At 37.7% G+C, this 24,711-nt stretch overlaps 1 protein-coding gene across 2 annotated transcripts in view; it reads right to left on the reverse strand.

Annotated features, from left to right (window-relative positions):
- The window catches only part of INPP4B (inositol polyphosphate-4-phosphatase type II B), a 285,764-nt gene that overhangs the window by 112,818 nt on the left and 148,235 nt on the right, over positions 1-24,711 (reverse strand). For both annotated transcript variants that reach the window (XM_056490189.1, XM_056490188.1), the window contains one exon: positions 3,266-3,316. In XM_056490189.1, the coding sequence (XP_056346164.1) occupies positions 3,266-3,316 (51 nt within the window). The remainder of the gene's footprint in view (positions 1-3,265; positions 3,317-24,711) is intronic.

Below are 24,711 nucleotides of genomic sequence, written 5' to 3' on the forward strand. Positions count from 1 at the left end.
TCTCTCTTTAGTACCTAGAAAAATACTGCATTTCAATACAACAGTTTGACACTGTACCCACTAGAAATTATTTTGTGCATCTGCAGCATCATTATCAGTAAACTGTTACAAACTTTGGTTTCACGGGCAGAAACCTGCTTTCTATTAAGAACAGTCTAACCTGACAAAATAACAGGAAAATTTCCTTTCAGTGCAAGTATTTGCATTTTGCATATTTCTTTCTATTTTTCTAATTTCTGGGTCACAAGAAGAGCTAAGTTTCCAGTGTTTTACCAAAGTAGTTCTTGTTATGATTTTTCCTCAAGCTGTTGTACTACCATCCATGTATTCCAAATATGAATGTATTTGTTAGGAAGGTATTTTAAAATTAAATTCAGCACAAGTTTATTAATAGAAATGTTATATTTCTCTAGTTCTTTGTAAAGTTTTAAGTACTTCTTTCCTCTATTTCCATTGTAATGTGAACCTATTCACTGCATTAAAAGTACAGAGAAATGCAGTAATGCAACTAGAATGCCTGAAGTTAAATTAAGCTACACCACTACATCTTCCATAAAAATCACCTTTCACACATTAAAAAAAGAAGTACCAAGAGGAAAAAGGATTAAATCTTCTTTTACACTTTGGTTATTTTTTAACCTCTGCTCATATCCTGCTCCACATTGCTGAAAACCCGTTTTGTCAACTACAGCAGCAGTATTCTTGCCTTGGGAACAATGGGAAAGAAACTTAACAGCCTACAGCCATCTTCTACCCATTTATCTTTCAAATACACAACATATCATCACTTGCTCTAAATAAACTATAATGAGATCATGACACTATGTTTAATTTTTTGCAATAAAAGAATAAGAAGGACACAAGGTTTGTTTTTATTACATAACATTAAGTGTACTATTGGAATGGCAAATTAAAATTCCAGTCTAAATTATATACATTCTTGGATATACAAATTAAAGGATCAAGTCACTCTGAGTCAACAGAGGCTGCCTACAGAGAGCAACTTTCCCTTCAGGGAAAAACAGAAAAGAATTTGTCGCTACTGAGAAGAGCAACTTCCTCTGCTTAAAAAAAAAAAAAAAAAAAAAAAACCCTCAGCCTGCTTTCTTTCAGGAAAGCCAGCAGGATGTTGAGTGTTTGGATGCAAACAATAAAGCCCTACACTAAGTTCTCTTCCATGCACAACATACATTTTGAATAACAAAACTGAAATCAGGTAAGCACCACCACTAGTCTGCAGTTTGATAAACTGAGTCATGAGGTATGGCTTGTTCCCATCAATGCCACAGGCTTAGATTTCCTAAGCAAAAAAGGGAAAAAAAAGACACAATTGGGAATCTAGAGAAGGCTGGAAAAACAGTGAATCTGGGAAGTGATGAACAGGAAGAAAGAAATAAAAAAGGCCTGTAGGATATATGCTTATAGAGAGAAAAATAACACAGCCACACAAGCAAAGATCATGGTTAGTTTGCAGTGTTGAAATGAAAAGTATTTCTACAAAAAAGACATCCAGGTGCTACACATGGTGAGGCACAGCCTTGCTGGAGAGAACACACACAGATGGTTCTTTCTTCCTTTAGATCAGTCAACATGACAGTGTTTCTGCACTAAAACTCTGTGGTCACACATTTAGCCCAGATTACTTCTTCCAAGAGCATATCCTTCTTCATTGCACAGCACTGTGTCTCAATGGCAGCCTTTATTCTGGCATTTCATGACTTTTGAGTGCTTGTATTTGAAGCCTGACCATTTAGAAAAGGGAAGAGGGGTATTTGGAATGAAACTGATATCAGGTTTGGTCACCTGGAGCTTCTTTCTGCAGCAAAATAGAACTATTAATATATGTAAGAATCCTAAGTCAGCATCCTCATGTGACCAGGGCCAAGAGAAAAGTACACTGCTCTCTCATAAAGTCAAAGAGCTTCGGTCATTGTACCCACTAAACATGTCTGAGTGTCAGATCTACTTTTCCAAAGTCATGGAATTAAAGGCAAATGATTTTATCAGCTTAAAACATTCTAGTTATTTCTCTGTTTGATATTTTTATGCTTATTTAGAAAATAAAAATCCTTGCTTGACAACACAGAGCTATGTGCAAAATCAAATACAATTTAAAATAATCCCATGATCCAAATAAAGAGAATTATGCTAATGTGCTAGGGTCTAATATCAAAGTGGAGAATACTTTTTCCAGACTGATTTAGATATCAATAGGCCACCCTGGGGCCTGAACTGGCAGTCTACAAACCAATCTAACTTTGCCCACATGACTTGGAAAGGCTTGAAAATAGGCTTTAAACAGAATTGCTGCTGTAATGCTAATTGCAGAGTAAAGTTCCTTTGGAATTTTGCTAGTGCTGTAGCACAACAATAAATCTTAAGATATGTGCCTTGAGTGGTTTGATGGATAATCTCAGCTAGCCAAAGAGAAAAGTCTGTATAATAGCTATATGAAAAGTTAAAACACATCGATTATTTCACTAAGATTGAACTTGCTGCCAAGCTGCAGATTTTTCAAATACTAGCTGAAGTCCTGAAAACTATGCCAAGGAAGCCTTGGTAAGGCAGAAAAGTCAACACTTTAGGCTGAAAATTGAACCCCCCAGTAATCTTACATGTTTGCTGACACCTGCACTAGGTGGTCTTTGTTCTCTTTTTCAGCTCTGTCACCAACCTATCCCACCACCACCAGGTGTTCATATTGCCTGGGAGGTCTTAGCCCACCCAGACCCAGAAATTACTTCCCAATACCTTTGTCAAACACTCTGTAGGTCTGCAAAAAAATGAGTCCTCTGTATGCTGCCATTTAATTTCTGAAAGCACAAACCAAAGGCAACTCCTGCTGCAGAATGTTTGATACCCAACACACAAAAACCAGAAACTGACAGCCCAGGGTCCTTGAGGCAATGCTATTCCAGACACTCAATCTCATCCAGATTGCTTGTATGACATTAGCAAGGAGTTTACAGTTGTGCTTGTCTCAGGATAGCTTCAGTTGTAAAAGATTTTCAAAAAAGATGGGAAAGGGATTACATCAATCCATGAGACTATCACTCTGGCCTTGATTATTTTATTTATTTAACCAAAAACTTTTGCTGTTAAAAAAGCTTGCTTGCCACCTCCTGTTAAGCAGTGTGTGTCTGTGCCTGCTGATGAAAAGAAAAAATAAAAAAAAAAAAAAAAACAAACAAACAAAACAAAACAAAAAAAAAAAACAAAAAAAACAAAAAAAAACAAAAAAAAACAATTAAAAATAATTGCTTACCCCAACATCTGCTCTTGGTTCCTTGTGATCAGGTAGGACACTGGTGCGGACCTGAGAGAAGAGAGGGGGAAAAAGGCAAGAAATCATTAAATTTTTTTATTGTTGCTTTCCAAATAGAATGAAAGAACTGCTCATGCCTTTTCTTCTCATACTTCTGAAATTTTGGAGATAAATTTAAATGGAGCTATACCTGTATATACAATTTATAACAACTAGTAATTTAAGCACAATATTTGTTGGTTCCTGTGAAGAAAGTCTTTCACCACTGCCCTTTTATCATTCTGAACTTTCCTCAGTCTCTAAAGGGAGAAAAGCCATGTCCAGTAGTTCCTTTCCTAAAAGGAGATTTTTTGGCTGTAACTTGAGTGACAGAATTCTTCATCTATAAGTGTTATTTGAAACAAAATTTTCAGCCTCAAGTGAAAGAGCATAGTACATTGAAAAGTATTTTCTCCAAGTAAATATGTGCCTTTGCCATCTGATCTGCAGCAGAAATCCTGATCCCCAGTCTCAGTGTATGGCCTTGCCTCCTTCAGCCACTTGCTGAGCATCTCTGGGGTGAGAGATGTTTGCAGGCATTCAGAGAAGGAAAACCTCCATATTCTCCCCTACATGGGACCTCCAGTTATTCCTGTGTTTCCTGCAAGGTGGAGCTGCCACTGCACTCAACTGCTTTCATTTCACAACAGCAAGTATGCAATAATCTGACTTCCTCTTCTGTATTTCCCAAAATAAGTACAGTTTGGTGTGTGGGTGTGTCTTCAGTGTCTTCATAATTTTATTTCTGAGTGGTAGTTGAGAACAGACATGAGAATAAATAGCAAAAATTAAACAGAAAATGTATAGGAGAACCTCTGTGACAGCCCTGATGGCCTGCCTGGGCCAAAACCAGCCCTTTGGAATAATTTGCTGTTAAAAGCAGCACAAAGGAGAATACACTGAGCATGCACATCTGTTTGATTACCTAGCCTAAATAACAGATATTCATTCCCTAAGAACAAACTTTTGGCTTGATTTCCAAGTAAAACTCAAACTCATTTTGTAAATCCCTCTGCAACAGACTTATTTTTTTCTATGCCCTCAAACATGACCCTCAATTCTTCTATTCTAGCTGCAACTTAGTGCACAAAAAGAAACACTCATTTAAAGCAAAGATAATTTAATTTTCTGCTTGTTATTCTAAATACATGTTGTTATAAAGCACCAATATCAAGTCCACCACAAAGACTTGACAAAGCAGAACCACAGCTTTTCTCAGTCAGCTCCTACCCCTTGATTCCCTACAGTGAGAACATTGTTTTTTCTACAAAAGCCTGAAGATAGTAAAAAATGTTATAATTAATTTAATGAGGGACAGCATACTTTATAACTCGGTGGGAGTCCTCATTTGGATGCAATTTTATACTTAGATTTTCTACATTAATACATAAGCAGCTCCAAAGCATTTGGTGCTCTACACAAAACTAGTATAAAATGTTCAATAACTTGATTTGTACCTAAAATTTACCTTTAAATGCTTCAAGTCACAAATGAAAATGAAATTATTGACATTTTCTTGTTGGTGATACCCATCTTTCCATTTTGAAGCTGAGGAAATAACTTAGAGCAGATCTGTTTCTTAAAAGAAAGATGGAGGATCAACATCAGGACAAAAATGCTGTGTCATTTTAAGGTGCTAAAAAGCTGTTCTGTGTGCCAGCCTCAAAGAAGTGAGGTATTTATATTTTATAATTATTATTATGGCTATTTATTCAAGAAAAAGAAATTTATAATGTAAGAATTAACCTTCCTCTTCAAAATTTACTTCTGTATTTGTAACCCAGCAAGTATTTTAAAAAGTGTACTTGTTTTTGTATGATACTAAGTTGTGCTTCACAGCAAGAGAAAGTTCAAGTGAAAGCTTACTGAAATCAAGGGAATTCAACATTTATTTAGAATAACAGAATATTAATTCCTTCTTTTCTTGGGTGAAATCTCAGTTCAGGAGAACACATTTCTGCTTTTCTGACCTAACACAGATGTGGAAAACCATGTCAACACCTGATTAATCTACAGCCTTCTATATAATAAAAGCATATTCCTGAATTTCAAATGTATTTAAAATACAGGAACAATTTCTGTTTAATTTTGCAATTCTTTTTGGTTCAGCTATATTTGTTTATTTCCATTTGGTTTTAACCCCTTTATAACCAGTAGCTGGACACACAAATGTAACTCTGTCTTTGGGGGGACTGACATGAGACTGTACCTCTCTTCTCCCCAACATATATTTTATTTGAAACTGAATTAAATATCTTGATCCAAGTGTGTGGAAATATATTATCGTTTTAGAAACAGTTTTATTATTTGATATTTATTAAAAGAGAACCACATACATGTATGTAAATACATATATGGGCAGTACAGCCTGATCTCTTCCAGGTTGTCTGTTGGTTGAGTTCCTGAACAAACCCTCTGCAATTATTGGGGTATCATTATGGGATGTTCACACCAGCCTCATCATAAACACAAAGTCAGCCCATAAAATGTTTCCAAAACATAAGAAACAAGTCAGTTCTAGTCCCAATCCACAAAATGGAAAAGAAAAAATGGAGATAAATACAGAGGATTTGAAAGGTCAAATATCCTCCCAGTGCCTTTCCTGATTAAACAAGAGCCACACTTTTTAAAACCCTGTCAGAAATCAACTTTTCCCTACTGGCCCCATCTAGAACAACTACAAAATATAAATGCAAACAGAAAGGCAGATTTTAATCCCAAACATCCACTAGTCTGTTAGAATTTCAGTTTTCTCACCATTTACTCTAGGTTTTCCTGCACAAAATGCAAACCTCTGAGTGGGTAATTTATTTACAACTGGGCTAAGACCTGTTTCCCTGGAATAGCACACACTACAGCTTTCCCTCCCCAGACAAGAAGAGATCACAAAGGCAAGCAAAAAAGACAGCTTGTGACCTAGGCTAAAGGCAAAATGTTTGTGACATGTATTCATTCTGTGATTTGGTTTATAGGATAATACAGGTACATTTTTACACCACAGCTTGTTGTACCAGGAAGAACACCAGTGGACATTGATGCTCACTTTTCTTTGAATCTCATATACAACATTATGCAATGAGTAATGCATTTGTCACAGATATCTGTTAAATTTCTCTAGGCATAAATGCTAAATTCAGCTTTTATGAACTGTCCCTTTAGCAGAAGGCAGTTTTGTGTGGTTAAAAGGAACATTTCTTTCAATCACTTGCAGCACTCTGAGCCACATTCACACACGCTTCTGTACTTCTGTCAAAGTACACAATATTTATTCACTATCATTACTGAATCTTTTGTGCCTCCCTTAATTAAAGCCTTTGCGTTTCAGTTGATGATCAAAGGCCACGTTCAGAATGCACTCAAGTTTTGCAAACAAATAATGCTAGATCCTTTCCTTGGTTACTATGGATTTATTCCATCAAACCAACAGAGGCTTCCAGTGATTTCCCACTGCTGCTGGCTGCTCAAATGCACTCTTCAGTCATCACTGCTGCACACTCCTGGCATCTCACAATAGCTAAGTACACACATCAGGCAAGGCTAGATAAAAAGACTACTGAAAGCAGTTGCTGAACAATTGACTTGCACTCCTTCCATAAAGCACCTTCCAGGAAAGCATTCCCAGCTTTAGTAAAACTGAAGTGTGGGAACACAGAGTGCACACACATTAACCTGGAGGTGCTCTGGGACAGGGACCATCTGCACCTCTCTGCCCCCAGAGGGAAAAGAGCACTGAACTCTGCTAACACAGCCACACAGCTCCACAGACAGCTGCTAGGGCAGCCAGCCCCATCCCCACCACCACTGCCTGCCGGCTGGCACCACCACCCAGCAGCCCAGGAGTTACTAGTTCTTGGAATTTTTCAGTCACAGAAATTGCAGCTTCACGTACTTGTACAGGGTGAGCTGAAAATGCCAAAATTGTTGTGGGGTTCTGCAACAACATCAATCAGCTTTTATAGGATAGAACACATTCCAGTACATGCAGCAAATTGTTTTTTAAAAGAAGATATTTTACATTCACCAGCTATTTATTCTCATCATATAGATTAAAAATTTACTAAATAGTTCAATCAACATATTGTAGTCAGCAAAGTAAAACACTTCCATCAATACTTTGTTGGATAAGTGCTTATTGAATGGAGGACAATATCAATATAGTAATTTTCCAATCTTTAGTGCACAATTATTTCCAACAGTCCACATAAAACAAAAATCTTTTCCCAGTGGGCATGCACATGGTATTGCAGGGCTTACAGTTCCAATGGAAAAGCTGATAGGCAAAGAAACCAATAAATGTTAAAACTGAATTAAAGATAGAAACAAAGAGAATATAAGCTATAACAAATCACTGCAATGTTTTATAATACCTATATTATTTTTATTATATATTAATTAAATGTAAACTTATAAGATATATATTCCCTACTACAGAGAGTAGAGAAAATATGTATGCCCCTATTATTTGCTGTATATCAACTGACTATTTAATGTGCTTACTTATCTGAAAAGGTCAAACAGAAGGGCAGGACAATCTGCATGCTTTCCATAGGCAGTGTTTGAATGTGACTCTTTTGCAGAGTGTGGAGTCAAAACCATTCATTTGTGCAGCACTGACACTGTGCTACCTCCAGGCACACTTCTCAAGATGTAATGTGAAGATAATAGGAAACACATATTTCTCAGTCTCTAAGAATCTTCATAAACTGCATTTCTTTCAGACAGTATCTTTCTCTGCACAGGCTGCATCTTTATGTGCTTTCTAGAGAACACATGGCACAAGAGAGGCATCACAAGATCCCCAAGCAAAGACTGAGGTTAACAGAATTTAACAGTTTATGTAGGTATGTAACTTGCTGTATGAATAATGAGCAGAAACACACAAGAGCCTTGAGTATTTGATCACAAATACAGATTTGTTTCTCTCTTTTTACAGCTTAGTCATATGATCAGAATTGCCTTAAAAAACCTCTCAGTTCAAAAAGAACAGATTACTTAGGAACTCTCTCTCTACTGAGCACACCACAAAAACCACACCAACTCTGCAGCACCCACATTGAAGCTGGAACTTCAAGTGACAGAAAAGATCTCTACATTGGAGGGAGGGAAGGAGGGAAGGAGGGAAGGAGGGAGGGATGTGCGGAGGAGGGAAGGAGGGAAGGAGGGAAGGAGGGAAGGAGGGAAGGAGGGAAGGAGGGAAGGAGGGAAGGAGGGAAGGAGGGAAGGAGGGAAGGAGGGAAGGAGGGAAGGAGGGAAGGAGGGAAGGAGGGAAGGAGGGAAGGAGGGAAGGAGGGAAGGAGGGAAGGAGGGAAGGAGGGAAGGAGGGAAGGAGGGAAGGAGGGAAGGAGGGAAGGAGGGAAGGAGGGAAGGAGGGAAGGAGGGAAGGAGGGAAGGAGGGAAGGAGGGAAGGAGGGAAGGAGGGAAGGAGGGAAGGAGGGAAGGAGGGAAGGAGGGAAGGAGGGAAGGAGGGAAGGAGGGAAGGAGGGAAGGAGGGAAGGAGGGAAGGAGGGAAGGATTACCTTCTTAACATAGCACACAGCATGAGCACTGGATTCAATTATTTAAACCAGTATGAAACAGCTTTTTCTCTACAGAGAAAGATCTGTCAAACGTGAAGTTATGCAACCGAATAAAACTGACAAAGAAAAATGGCCTCTATAAATTAGAGATAATTAACATTTGAGTCTTAGCATCGTGAAAAAGTGATGTTCTGTGACTCATAATTAATTTGCTCTTTATTGACACTTGGGGTACAGATACTCTTCCAGTAGCACTTGCTGCAGAACATGGCTTTTTGAGGAGGGGAAAAAGCCGTGCACTGCTGCACCCAGTTAAATCTTCTTGTGTTGCATGATGAGCTCATCTTCACTCCCCTCCTGAATAGCTCCCAGTAAAACACAGCCTTTGCACCCATGAAGGAACACCTACAGGCAATGGTTCAGGCATTGCAGGGGCTCAAACAGCTGCAAAATGTGCAACCATGGCTGGGAAGGGACACACTCACCCACCCCAGTCCCCCACAGTGATGCTGACACAGACAGCAGCATGTTGCTGTTTATCAGTCAATCTGCTGGGTTTCTTTCAGTGGTTGAAGTTTTGCAATCAATGACCACTGGTAGCAAGCTAATGAGCTACAGGCTTCTTCCTTAATATTTCAGGCTTTTTTTGAACAAAGCTCAATGATGTGAAGTAGCCTTCTAAAGTCTTAATAGGTACTGAATAGTCTTGGCATTTGGTCAATTAGAATTTTAATAAAATATAGTATGAAAACACATTTAACTCTGCAGCTGTTACAACCAGCCAGTAGGTCCTGCTTCCTCCCCATCATCATTTCCAGGAATGACCCCTTTAAGTCTGTTTTATACTGGAAAAAATCTGCAAAATTTTCAAGAGTAAAAATCCCCTTCAAAGTGCTTGTGATGCCTCTTCTTCCCTGCTTTCTTCCCCTGTGAAATAAAATTCACAGAAGGCAAATTCTGGCTTCTGTCAGCAAACTACAGATGGAGCATTCCTAAACTCTTTTGGCTCTTCATTTACATGGGCCAGTCAATGGGGACTTGCTACTTGCTCAAATCCAAATACCTCAGGCTGGTTATTGCAGTGCCAGTATCCAAAAACCCCTGAGACAGACTCCACAATCTAAAAAAGGCAGCAGTTAACAGCAGCCAAAGAAATCCAGATGTTCTGACAAATTATATCTCAAAGAACACTCACTCCAGAATGATGAAGAAAATAGGACACAGGAATATATCTGTAGGGGGGTTTTATCAAGCTTTTCCACCCTACTCCCCACACATCCAGCTGTACACACTGCTTCAGCAAAACATGACTATCTGGCAATCTCAGCCAGCCTGTCTGAGCATCTTGCTCCCCTGAAGCAGCAGACTAACCCAAGTGTTCAAGCAGGAATTTCAGGGGAAAATGCCTTCCTAGAATGCAAGATTTCAGCACAGCTCACAGTGCCTGAGGCAGCTAGGTAGGAAGAGAGAGGAAAAAAAAAAAAAAATCTCATTCCCGTATGAATATCAGAGAACCTGTACAAAAAACTATGCTAGAAAAGTCAAGGAAAGAACTGGTACTCTAACCAGTCATTTCAGGGGAAACTTGAGAGGATACAAGCCAAGGGTGGTAACAAGCACACAAAGCTGTTTAGTGAACACCCAGGTCAACTCAGTCCCGCTTTAGTGTATGGCAGACAACATGAATTAAGGCTAATATTACTGGACTGATCAAAAGAGCCCAATGGCATCATAAAATCTCTAGAACAGGATCATCTGCCTCAAAATTTCAGCAAAATTTGAACTCTGACTATCTGACAAAATAAATTGAAATCCTGTTTTATCGCTTTACTGAACATAGACTTTTTTGAGTATGCTAAAGTCTGCATTTCATAACTTGCTTCTATTACCATAAAGTTGCATTAAGAAATCTTACTATAAATTAAACATGATGCCATTTTCACCAGTTACAAGAAACATTATCTATATTAGCATCTTGTAAAGGTATCTCCAACACTCCCAGTTCCCCAACAGATTGCAGCATCTACTCAAGTGACAAGAGGTTATTCACGTATTAAACATTAAAAAAGGTCTTGCTGCCTTAAACAAGTTCAGAACTTCCAAAACTCTCCACCAAATATCCCTGTCTTTTGACTTGTGGGAGATGCTGAAATGAAGAACTCGGAATTGAACTTGTTGGAGCAGTCACATCCCCAGTACACAACCCTCCAAAGCTCCCTTGGGAAGCTGGTATTACCCCTGTGCCAACACCTGAGTGCCTTAAGTTCAATATTTGGAAGGAGTTATTTTTATGTGAGGCACTGAACTAACCAAATATCAGCTCTCATAGAAGCAAACAATAGTTTTAAGATCACCCCCAAAAAAAAACTGAAGATTTTATCCCCCCACTCTACATTTTATGGCAACTTGTTAACATAAATTTTTAGATTCTAAAGTGAACATTTTAGAGCTATTAAGCTCAGCCAGTCAGTCTCAACCTTCTTCATTTCCCACTGGGTGTCTCCCACAGGGAATTCCAGCAGGGGATTTTCCCTGCAGCTACTGCTACAGGCAGCTGCAGCAGTAGCATCAGCAGGAAGAGCTCTTGTGAAGACTTAAAAGGGCTCACACTGATTCCCTACAGTCTGTGCCAGGTCTACCAGCAGAGCCACCCATCAGCAACGTGGACATCTGTGAGACAGGGAGAGAAGTGGGGAAAGCTGCATATGAAAGAATATGGCTGGAGATGACATTTCCTGACTAAATCCACTCAAAATCCAGCATAGGAGTATGAAAACTAACCAAGAGCCTGGTATTTTCAATAAAAAAACCTATTAGCAACACAAGGCTGTAAAAAATTTTCAGATCATCTGTTTTAGCATTTCACTGTTACAGGTACCACATAATAACCACCCCCTCCCCCACACACACACTTTTTAACTGCACCTTGAAATTACTCAAATTTCCTCTGACTGGAAGGTCATTCAAAAAAATGATTGCAATAATAGTTCAGAGTCATGTTCTAATTTACAGCCCTTCATTATTCACGGCGAGTTTGGACTCATTTGCTCTTCCACCAACATGGTCTTTTAGCTAAGTAATTATTTTCTGTTCCTCATACTGCTCTCCTGATGTATTAATAAGAAAGGAATCACATGCCCTCTCATAGTTCATTTTGTTAGGATAATAAGCCAAGCTTTTCCAATACACTGTCATAGAATAAGCTCTCCATTCCCCAAATCACATCACCTGCTCCAGTCCCATTCATCTTTCTTAAACACAAATGATCCAATTCCCAACAGCTTTCCAGAAAAGACCTGACCTGTGTGTATGGAACAGAGTTCCCTGGATTCATCTGGGAATCAGTTGTGTTCCCCTCTCTCTGCTGCCTTAGAGCCACTGCTCAGTTACACAGTGAACAACTAATTTACCTGTGTTTCCTTTTACATAATTTGCTTCTCATTAAGTCTTTGTTCATCAAAAAACTTCATGTTATTAGAAAAACACTTGGTCATGTACTGAGAGACTACTGTATTTCACCCTATTTTATTATTGTTGAATGCCTTGAAGCAATTCCATGGGTAAAGAGTTGTATCAGCTGGCAACTCCTTTTTTCTTTTTTAGGAGAACTAAGGAAAATTTCTGCACTCACCAAACTTTCCTCTAACACATGGAAGCTGAAGGACCCTCAGATAAATATCCACAGAAGCAAAGAAAATAATATTAAACAATAAGGATTTCTCTTTTGTTCTTCTGACAGTTTGTGATAATGTTAAAAAAATAGTTGAGGCTGAGGTTTGGTGGTAGTATTACCTAATGGAGAGGAGTTCACTTCTCTTTTGGGGAACTAGAAGTAAAATTGGATTTACTGTGGTAGGAGGCATAAATATATTTTAGACAGATGAGACTGAGTACATAAATGTTTGGGGCTTCCTACAAGCTCTATTTTCTTTGCCTTCATAGATTTATCCATTCATGAAAGTCTATTTTAGCAAGATTACAGCTGCACTTCCATAGATAATGGCTCTTCCAACCTATGGAACCACAGTACTCTCATGAGAATGTGTCAAGGGCTCCCACATGCTTCATCCACATTTCTAAGAATCCATGCTTGAGGGGAGCAAGGAATTTTCTCAGAAGAACCTCCAGAAGATCCTGGGAAAATAAATCTTCCCAACTATCCAAATATAAACACTCCCAACTATCCAAATATAAATATTTCCAAAGCTATCTACAAAGAAAAAATGTCCAAATCTATTTTTTTTTTCATTTGAGAAAGAACTTTTTCATGGATTAAAACAGTTAAACCTGCATAGCAAGAATTAAATTCTTAAGTACACAAATGCTAAAACAAATAACCTCCTGATCAGCCATTTTTAAACAGCCTTTGATAGAGCTCTGACCTTTGCACAACCTCCCTGTCTTCTGAGATGAGAAACTGAAAGGGGTTTTATTTAGTTATTTATCAAATAAATTCACTGCTGGCTTCAGAAGAAGTTTCAAGAGAAATGTGTCATCTCTCTCACAATCTAAATTAGTTTCTGCTTTAAAGGAAGAAGGCATCACTGGAAACAGGTATTTCTGTGGGGCTATTTTACTATGCAACAACCTATACATAAATTTGTACCTAGAAGAGAAGGTAAATAGCAGATTTCACACAGTTCTTCCTCTCTCCTGTAACAGAGACAGGTTTATATGAAGAACACTTCATTTTTCTATCAGTGACACTATATTCATAGTCACTTCCCCATTGACCACACATGATTTTGCTCTCAAAACCATTTCACAGGAAGACTGGTTTTCCTCACCCGAGTATGTGTCACTGTGCTTAATTGCCACATAAAGATAAACCCTTTTCCCTCTCTACAATGACAATTTTGACTTTTTCTAAAGCATAACTGCAATCTGCAAGACATGGCAATCCTTTTCAATAAGCATGATCAAGCCCTTGCAGAGATGTTACTTAAAACCAAGTAACTTATGAGCACCCTACTTTCAGACTGATAAGCAGGCCCAGGAAAGTTGATAGTCACAGCTGCCTGAGCTAAGTAATTAAATTCTGATTCTTATGAATCACAAGGTGTGAATAAAGATATTAGGTATATGCTTTTAAGCAATCATTTTGCTTCTTTCAGAATTAACATTCTGAGGATGCAGACAGATTCTAAGGCTTAGAGTAAGCACCAAATACATTTAAATATTTTCACTTCTTAAAAAAAAAATTAGACTTCTTTCTGAACCTGAAATGTGACCTTTATTGGGGAACTGTTTCAGTAATGCTTATGATGCAAATAAAAACATCTGTTAGGAGAACTATTGTTAGCAAAGCTGTTTGGGTCTGAAATTCGGCCACCATACTTCTATTTCTAGAAATGACTTACAGATTCTTTTTTCCTTTTACGTTGCATCTCCTTATCTGGAAATTCAGCCGGATAATGTTTACTGGGATCTGTTATTTGACAAGCTGATGTAAGATGGAAACAGACACTTTTCTTGGCCCATGGTTCCTCCAGGAACTCGAGAAAGCTTGTGCTCCTGAAAAATGTCTGTTTGCTTTATTGTATTTGCTTATCTAACAAAAGGCTCTGTTCTCCTACAGACCTCTCTCTTTGGCATTCCCTGATGTTCAAAGCCAAGCCATCTCCACTGTATCCCACCAGACACATTTTCTGGGAGATATCCAAACTCCAGCCACAACACCACAGCTTATTGAACGAGGGAGCCACAACCAGTTGACAGAAGAGTGATGGAACAGCATTCCTCCCCTCATATTTTCCTTTTTTTTTCACTTATGATGTTCAGGATAATTTTTCACTCCCCCATCGTTTGTTGCTCCCAGCAGAGCTCTGCTGAGATGTCAGTGCTTGCTGAGTCACCATTTACTTTCTCAGCAAGTGACACGAAATACTGTGGGGTGCAGAGATTTCAAGTCAGCATCATTTTCTCAGGATATGTGCAAATTGACACCAGGAATGGGAACAGCAGATTTTAAATAGGCCTGTGTTTCAATGCCACTGAACAAACTGAACTTTTAAAAAATACTCTGTCAGTAAACAGCCTTACCTAAAACCCACTCATTAAGCTTACACATGGTTTAGAGAAGTGCATTACATTCTTCTTTTATTTGAAACCAGGTCTAGATAAATTCACTTCTGGAAGGTAGCAGTATTTTAAATCATTAAAAGTTCTCTCAAATACCAAAATTGATAATAGAAATTCACTAGAAAGTGAACCTACAGCAATATCAGGGGAATGGAAAAAAGCACATGCACATTTCCACAGCAGGGATTTTATATCTAAATTAGATGACAGAGTTGATTTCTGTCTAAGCAAAGTCAAAGGAACTTATATATCTTGCCAAAGATGAATCTTAATTTACAAAACTTTAAATGGGTCACAGAAAATGCAGTGTCTTGAAGAGGAACTTCTGAAACCCAGTGAGAGATTCTATCTGCTTAATAAACCACACAGTCTATGCTTCCAAAAATGTGTTGGTAGCCTTCTGTATCATAAGGCTGTATGCCATAAGTTATAGGTATCATAATTTATCCAAGTACAGAGCAGCCTCACTCCTTCCACACTCAATTGAACCTCCTTCCCTGACAAAGGGAATACTTATTTGTAAAAGAAAAGCATTTTAATACATGATGAATGATATGAATGGTAGCTTTACATGTGAAAATATGGAAATCTCTTCAGCTTGAGGACAGGTGGTGATATAGTACCCTGAATTGCACAGCATCCTATGTGCTGACAGGATAATGGTAGTTCTAGAAAATTAATGTTTAGAGGCTTCCCCTTCCACAACTCATATCTAAAAGGGAAAAAGATATATGCAACAAAGAAGAGGTTATATGTGAAATAATGTTGTATTCATAGAACACGACCCAACTCACGCCATAAATTCTCTATAAATTATTACAGACCCACATTGCATCCAACATGACTATTATGGTGGAATCATAGAATCATCAATGTTGCAAAAGACATCCAAAAATAGATCTCCAAACTATGCAGATGAGTCCTTCTGACAAAAATGAGAAGCAAGACAAACTCCATTGGATAAAAAGCCATGAATTTTTATCTAACTAATTCTAGGAAACATTTCAAGATATGAAATAATTTAGCATAAATTTCAAGGATCATGTGCCCAGTTTTCTAATAAAATCCATCCAATTTCCAATGTTAAAAATGTCACATCCAGCAGCTGAATTGTACAAGTTGATTCAGAATCAAACCCCTAAAATAAAACCCCAAAAACACAACCCAAAACCACCCACAAACACCCCCTACACTCATAATTTGAAATACCCTATAAAAAACTTTATTAAATCTTTCTGAAGACAGAAAAATCCCATCCTCACAAAGTATTCCCCAGCTTGGTGATTATTTTTTACAGTACTGGTATCATCAGAATTTGTTTGAAATTAATATTGAGACGTTTCCCCATTTTAAAAACTCCCATAAATTTGGCTAAAATTAATTTTGTAATTTCTAGTTCATTTCACAAAGGAAAGAATAAAAAGGGTCAAAATGTTTTTCAATATTTTGACAAGCAGATGACAAAATATTTTTTAAATCCAGTAGGTTAATAATATAACTTAGAAGACAACCAAAAAACTCAGCAAAATCGAAATAAGCATTCCTATACATATTTGCTAGAATTTGCTACGATTTCTTCTATTTGCACATAAATATTAACACCATTAAAAACCATCTTTATTCATATGTACAAGAAGGAAAATGATCAGTTAAACCAAAGTACACAAATTGTTTATTTATACACCTTCAGTAGACATGGCCTAAAAGATTAATTTCTTTTTGTTGCAGTCTGTGATTTCATTGACACTCTGCTCAGTTTTAAGCACTAAAGATCTTGAAATAATACCCAACTTAATACTGTTGCAAGAACCTTAACTCCAAAGTTGTCAGCACAGGCACCATCAGAGAGCCATTAATAAAATGCTCTTTATTGAAGTCCATATCTTTTGTTTTTGAAAACATCAGAGCGGAATAAAACTAACCTTAATGATCTTCAGTAATCACTACCTGCAAAAACTAAAACCTGCTTGGACTTGATAGAACACATTCAAAAATAATAGCTGAGCATCCTTTTGAAAGGAAGACCCAGCACTGACCCAAATTTCATGTGAGGCTTCAGCTCAAGATAATGTTAGGATTAACAAAGTGTGCATGACAGGTCTGATTTAAAGACTGCAGCTTAAACTTCTCCTCCTTCCACACAGAGCTGATGGCACAGAAAGGCAGTGATTTATGTACCATTCTCTACAAAACTGGCCCACAAACCTCTGAGCAACCCACAATTGAAAATATCTTGAGAGGGACAGTCTCAGGGCATTTGAAGGTCCCCCAAAATCCCAAAAATTCCCCAAGGTTTTCTGAGTTAAGAATACTTCACTTTTCCCTTGTATATGCAAGAAGAAACTGAAAGCCCTTGAATGTAACTGATTAAGAATGTCCTGCAAACCCCAGAGTTACAGACCTCTGCAGGAAGGTCAACTGTGAAATAGCAAACTCAGAATATAGACATTTAGGGAAGTTGTTTTCTGATCTACATCCATCTCATAAAAGCCATCCAATTTATTTTTCTACCTAGCATCTTTGTTCTTAGCACATAGCAATGCTTTCCCATGCTGCCACAGTGCAACATGTCATTCCTGAAGCAGCACTTCCCTTAATTCCTCACCATCACTCACAAGAAGACACAAAAAATGGTATTTTCAGCCTCTGTCAGAGAGAAATCAGACTCCACAATACTCATAAAACATCCAGATCCTTCTTTTCTTCAAAAATCATGCAACTGAGGTGCATTTGCTTCCTCAGATCTTTTTCTCCTGGAAGAGAGAATGATTTTCACTCCCTAACAATGAGCTGATTACAGGGATGTGCAAGGCTCTGCAGAGGGAAGCTCTAATATGGATCCCACATCATAAGCATTTTTTCAGGATTTCTGGACTCTCATGAACAGAAAGTTTTCTTTGCTGGTATGCCAAACTTTTACTCTTTTCCATTCTTCACTACCAAGAATTTAATAATGAAGTTCATTGCAGAAGTTTCCTTTTTGTCTAAGTCATTATGAAGTTTTACCACTGGTGTATGAAACAAAAGTTAAATGCATTACCCTTTTTTATATTATAGGCATAAAAAGGAAACTTAGGCAAAGAAATGCCTTTAAAAAAAAAAATAACATTTCCCCTTTAGAAGTTTTATTTGTGAACACAGCTGGTAGAAGCCTTAGGAAAAGGCACACTGCTGCTGAAGGACTACTTTTTGGTACATATCTTCCAAGTTTTTCCAGATGACAGAACCTATCTTACTTCTAACTTCAGTTTCTACTGAAAAATGCCAGTTATCCATAACATATAATCAGAAAAACTTGGTTCTTCCAGAGACAATGTTAAGAGGCAGCAGCTGGAAGTGTCAGCATCATGATAAGTATCATTAGATCTGTGACCAAAAAATTCCTACTAATCCTTCTGCGTGGATTGAAGATTATTTTATAATCATGCACTTCATTTGACAAGTGCCTACACACAAGAGAGCTCCTGCCAGTACTATAGCTACCATCCACAATAAAAAAAATAAACTTCAGGAAAGCAAGAACAAAAACACAACCACCAAAAAGAAAAAAAAAAAAAATTCAAAAAGTGAAATCTGGAAGATTTTTTTTTTCCCCCTGCTAAAAAATGGTCTTTGAAATGACAGAGAATTATTCATGTTTTAACCTTTTGTTCATCTACTGTGTTGCAGATGCTAAATATCTCTCAAGGGCAGAGCTACTATTCTTGTTCCATCTCAAAGACATAAGCACAGTGTCATCTGAGCAAATTCCACTTTCCAAGAAAGAAAATCTGCAGGCTGACTGCCATTTTGCCTTGCAAATTTCTCTGTGAAGATAAGCATCAGTGCCTAGTGAACATCATTTAAGAAAACCAAACTTCCTGAGCAGAAGCCCAGTTTGCTTCCAGCACTGCCTTCATATAGAAAAGCAACAACAAAAGCCACTTCCAGTTACGCAGTTCAATTGTATTAGCAGCAGTATTTTTTCCTCTCACTTTTTTTCTCCCCTAAATTTCCCACATCCTATGCTGATAGCAAACAGTTTGAATACATTCTTCATAAACCCTGTTCTGCTGGCAACCCATGAATCATCAGACAAAATAATTCCTTGTGCCTGCAGGGCACAGATAAAGGCTGCCCTGTGGCACGGGGCCAGCACAGCACATTCACTTGCTCGAGACACTAGGAGTCAGCATGGTTACACTGAACCCAGAAAAGGGCTTTACTCTTTTCTGAATATATCTTGGTCTTTTTTTAGCAACCAGAAACCAAACTAGGATCTGTGCTTGACTTGGAGCAGCCAGTTCATTGGTCACCAAGTTCAGGTCACAAAGGAAAGTCATCTCTGCTTTTCCAAACTCCCACATTCACAGCTTTTTTATATTAATGCCTTTACAAACGCAATCTGCAGAGGTTCAAATTCAAAATTATCCAAGTTCACATATCTTTTGACTCTTTTAATACTCACCATAACATTGGCAAGCATATTCCTGGGTGTTATATACCAGCACTTTTAATAGGATTCCACAGAAATTCTTTCTTGTGCAAATAATTTCTGCACTTAATATATGTCACTTTCCATGAAGAGACACACACACATCAGACTCCACTTAGTGATTGTCTGTAATTTAGTCCTGACTTTCCTGCCCTTTACTTACAGAGAATAAGATTTATTCTCTCCATGTATGAAATAAATTTATTCACAAATGGCTTTGTACTCCTGCAAATTTCAGTAATTCCTGTACAATAGATCAGGAAAGCCTGACACCTACATCTCAAATTTAAAAAAAAAAAAAATTTAAAAACATCTCCACTTATTTGCATAATAAAATAAGCAACACCACATTCAAAATAAGTGAAAACAAGCTGCAGTAAATAATCAAGGTGAAGCCCCCAGAGGCTGACTGGCAGCAAAGTAGGACAACACAAAATATTTCAGTGAAGGTTACACACAGCAACATTTAAATTAAAGGCAGCTCAGTTAGGTAACTAAATGACATGCCAGCTCAAATCATGTTCCTGTTCATCACACACAGTAATATTCCATGGAACTCCAACCCCAGTATATCTGCCCCTGAAAAAAAGGGTTAATAAACTGAGAAGCTATGGCAAAGCAGCTTTGGATCCCAGCTCATTTCAGGTAGACAGATGAACTCTAGCTACAAAAGCATTAAAAGAGTCTGTTTCTTCTGCCTTTATCACTGTGTACTTATACACATGTTTGAGAAAGAAAAAGAAGAAAAAAACAAACACATTAAAGTGAGAAACTGTTTTAAATTATGGCATTCTTGGCTCCATTCTGGTCAGAACTCTGCACACAAAAGAGTTAGGGGCAAAATTAGTAACTTGGCCTTCTCACACAGCCCAAGACCTCCAGAGATAGCACAAATTACTTATGAGGAATTTAGCTAAAGAAAATGAGTGATACTTTTACAAGAGGCATGAGCAGTGCTGCTACAGAACTCCTCACTGGAGTCAGAAAGTGCCTTTGGCAGTGGAATGCACGCTGGTTTTGTGAAGAAGTGAAAAAATTATGTCTGACCAAGTGCAAATAGGTTGTTGCACCAGGATGAAAAATAAATTCTAATGCCACTGCAGCCCTCTGACATCCCAAGGAAGAAACTTTGTTTTTCTACTAAGTTAGAATGCAGATGTCTAATACCAGAGTAGCTATCAGTAGTGTCTGAAAGCTGGGGTAGCCTTTAATCAAGAGCAAAGAACTGAAGCTTTTGGGACATTCCAAACCCCATCAACAGCATGTGGTGACATCCAAACCAGACAGAGAGTAGTGTATTAAAGACTCCAAATAGTTCTAAGCTTCTCAGTATTCCGCTATTCAAATCTAGTGACAAGAAGGTCTACTTCTTGTAAAGTAAAGGATTTTATTAAAAAAGAGAGCTTCCTTGCATCCAAATATTGCTAGAAAATAAAAAAGGGTACAGGGATGGAAGGAGCCTGGTTTTTTTACATTGTCTTCTGTTAAAAGAGAAAGTTAACTCTGTAATATCCCAGGCATTTCTCAGTAAAATACTTAGGTGTTTCCATTACTTTATTGAGGCAGAAGCTCCCCTCTACCCAGCCACTACAGTGGTGCTTGCTTAGTTACATGGCTCACTGCTCCTAGCAATGTATCCAAATATATTTAATCGCATGCACTGGGGGTAATTTTGCAAAAGAAAAAATATTCTGCAGAACAGAAATCAAATATTTGTGACTTGCCTGTGATAACACAGTAAGCCTGGGGCAAAAATTAAGAACACAGTTTTTTATCTCCCTTTCCACACAGAATTACTCAGCTTCCTTCTTCCCTTCACAGCTGGGGGATCTTCCCCTAAGGATCACATTTATCTATTCTAACCACTGCACTGTGTTAATATCTGTTCAGAGTCCAAGACCTAGTTGAAACCATCCCAAAAAGCCACATGTGCCAGCCACACAATCCAGCTGGGCAGAGCTCCATGAACAGCCAGGCTATTCAGGGACATCTCATCCAGCACCCTACTCCAGTGATTTATCCCCTCAGAGGATTTAGAAACACTGCTAGCCAAGCACAAGGGCCCTCCCAGAGCTATGAGCATCTTCTTGTTCTCAAGAACAGTTTGGGTGCTAAGGACAGAAGACAGACCAATGTGAAATCGTTGGAAGAGCCCTGGTTGCTTAACCACCTTTTACAACCTCAAACAGTAAAACTAGTCACAGCTACATAACTAGTTTTACTACTTAACCAGTACTTTAAGGATGGGTTTTTAATGACAAATTTAAAGTTAGCAAAAGAAAAGAATAAGCTGAAAAGGAGACGAGAAATTAATGGCAAAACTTGAGAATTTCTAGACCATAACAAAAAGGACAAAATTATGGTATCATTTTAATTAACTGTGAAATAGTTAATCTGAATAGCCCTTTCACCAAGATAGCTCCTAGGGAAATGGATCCAGACAGATGCTGTATGGCAGCCATTTTGTGAGAAAAAAAAAATTTGAACAAAAAAAATTATTCTTAATGGGGAAACAGCAATGTGCAATGAAAAATGCACAGTTAAACAGATGATTTACAAACATGAATATAAATGTTTCATGCTTTTTGCAAACCAGATACAGCTTAAAACAATTAAGGGCTGCTCCTAGCTACACAAATGTGAATTAAAAGCAAACCTAGGTCACTGAAGTAACACTACTGCAAAACCAGGGGCTTTGGGTCTATAAAGGATGATCTAGGGAGGGGAAAAAATAATTAAAGCACACCTTTGAAATTAAACCAAATGGTAATTTTTTACTTTAATAGATAGAAAAATGTGGTATTTACATAGCTTAAAATGGCTTAACAGAATGGGGGGAGAGCAGAGGGGGGAGAACAGAATTTGGTTATGTTGCAATATCTAGTACATCTAGTTCAGATTAGGTGCACAATGTTAAATCATAATATAAATTATTACAATGATTTGTTGGTCTGTGCTCTCAACCCCATCTCAAGAGTTTTGTTATTTCAGTGCTGCTTCTTCCATGGAAAAGATTCTCTCACTAACAAGGCAAAGGGGAAGACATTCTCTTGAATGGGGTTGAAAATTCAGGAGTCTGTTTTCTAAGCAGCTGAGTTTACCTCTGAATAAAATTGACCCATTCTTGCCTTGAAATACAAGAGTAAAATCTGTCTTTTGAGAACTCCAAAACTTCAAATGAGAAATTCTTCACACCAGACATTTACCTAGAACTTGTAACACATTTTCTTCATGAAAAACAACTCCTTGCTAAAGACAAAAAAATCATGCAATTATGACCTCATAAAATGTATTTTTCTGCAGATACTGAGGTATTTTCTGAGCTTATTAAAAAGTTATGTCATGAAAGTTTAAAATGCTCATGCTAGAAGTATCTCAAATGTAGGTGAACTAAGTGTAATCTTTACAGTTCTATTATTTCAATACAACAACTTAGGGTTAAGACTGTCTGAAAGACACCTTCTAGCTACCTGACTTTCAACAATGAAGGCAATCCTGTGTTTCAAAGAAATCTGCACTATTTCTGATACACTATTCTAGCTCAATGTTAACACTAAAGCTGACTAAATAACCTAAAACTGAAAAGGGGAAAAATCTAAGACAGTGACATGTAGCAGCATGTTTTGGTTTTGTTCAACTCACCTCACCTACACACCAAATCTATTGGCTGAGATCCAAATAGATTTAAAGTTGCAGTCAGAAACACTTTACAAAATAATGTACGGTAGGCATTATCCCAGTGTAAAACAAAAACCAAAACAGTGAGTGATATGCAAAGTATTTAGGAATATAAATCAATTAATATAAAATAGAAATCCCAGAATTAACCCTGCATATTAGAAACTTAAGACTAAAAACAAATCTTCACATGTCAGAAAGATCTCATAGATATCAAGCCCCTCAAATAAGCTAAAGAAATACAAACAATAAACACTCACCACTCCAGAATTCCACCAGTTAGGATTCAGACTGTTGTTAATGCACTTCTGGATCTTCCTTTTCCTCAAGTCCCATCAGTTCAGAGTATTTTGTGCCCTCTATAGTTTAACATCTCCAACATCAGTAGCATGACAGGGACTGTCTGTGATCTAGCTGGTATCTTACTATAAGCTGCCTGTTATTCTAGACATTGCCAGTAATTTAAGACTTGATCATGATTTTGCATTCACTGACTGTGTGACTAGTTCTGATGATTGTCACAATATATATAGATACATACACTATATATTCTTATTAGAAAAATGCATGTGTTCATTAAGAGGAGATCAAGCAGACTAATTTATTTCCCTTCAAAAAGATAAGTGCTTGTCTAGACAAAGGAAATGCAGCAGCTCTTATCTTCTGGACTTCAACAAGGCATTTGATATAGCGCCTTTTCAAAAATTCTTACTGAGTTGGAAAGGAATTAGAGAGATTAACAGACTGGCTAATCAGGAAATGTAGAGCTGAAACAGTAAGGAGATTTCCTTGAGATTCAGTGGCAGGGATAATTTCATTTCAGGTTTTCACTCAACGCTGCAGCAAAAGTTGTAGAAGCTTTATAATGAAATTTAAAAGGCACAATCTGTAACAAGCAAAACCGCAATGGGCTACAGAAGGAATTACACATGGAAGAGATGAGTAACAGAAATATAAACGTATTAAGTACAAGGCAATGCATTCAATAGTAACAACCAGCACTTCCTCTATGTGCTGGAAGCATGTCAGTTCAGAAAACACGGTGGCAGAAAGAATTAAGCATATCAGGAATAAGCAGGCTTAGTATCAGGAATCAACAACTTTGGAAAAAAAATACAATTATGTTTTTCAGATACAACAGGAAAGCTATTTTGTTTATCAGCAATACTGTGAACACTTGCCATTCACATTCAAGAAACAGGATTAAAAATGCTGCTAAGAATACAGAATGAAATATTGGTATGAAAACTGCAATATTTGAAATTTATTTAGCATTAGAACAGAACAGCTTAAAGGAGGTGTGAATATTTAAATAAATGGTGCACTGGCATCAAAGGAAAGGGAGATATTTAAAGCAGCGTTGCTCAGACTTTAAAACTAGGCTGTTGGAAACTGGAGAAGGGCAGTGGCTCTCCAATTTAATGTTCTCACTTATATTTCATAGAATCATCGAGTTGTTTGAGTCAAAAGGCACATGAAAAATGTCTCATTCCTACCCACCTGCCATGGGCAGGGACACTTTCCACAAGTCCAGGTTGCTCAAACCCCATCCAGCCTAGCCTTGAACACTTCCAGGGATGGAGCATCCACAGCTTCTCTAGAAAATCTATTTCAGCGTCTCACCCCCTTCACAAGGAAGAATTTATACCTAATATCTA

The sequence above is a fragment of the Oenanthe melanoleuca genome, chromosome 4 (genome assembly GCF_029582105.1).
Source record: "Oenanthe melanoleuca isolate GR-GAL-2019-014 chromosome 4, OMel1.0, whole genome shotgun sequence".
Lineage (NCBI taxonomy): Eukaryota > Metazoa > Chordata > Aves > Passeriformes > Muscicapidae > Oenanthe > Oenanthe melanoleuca.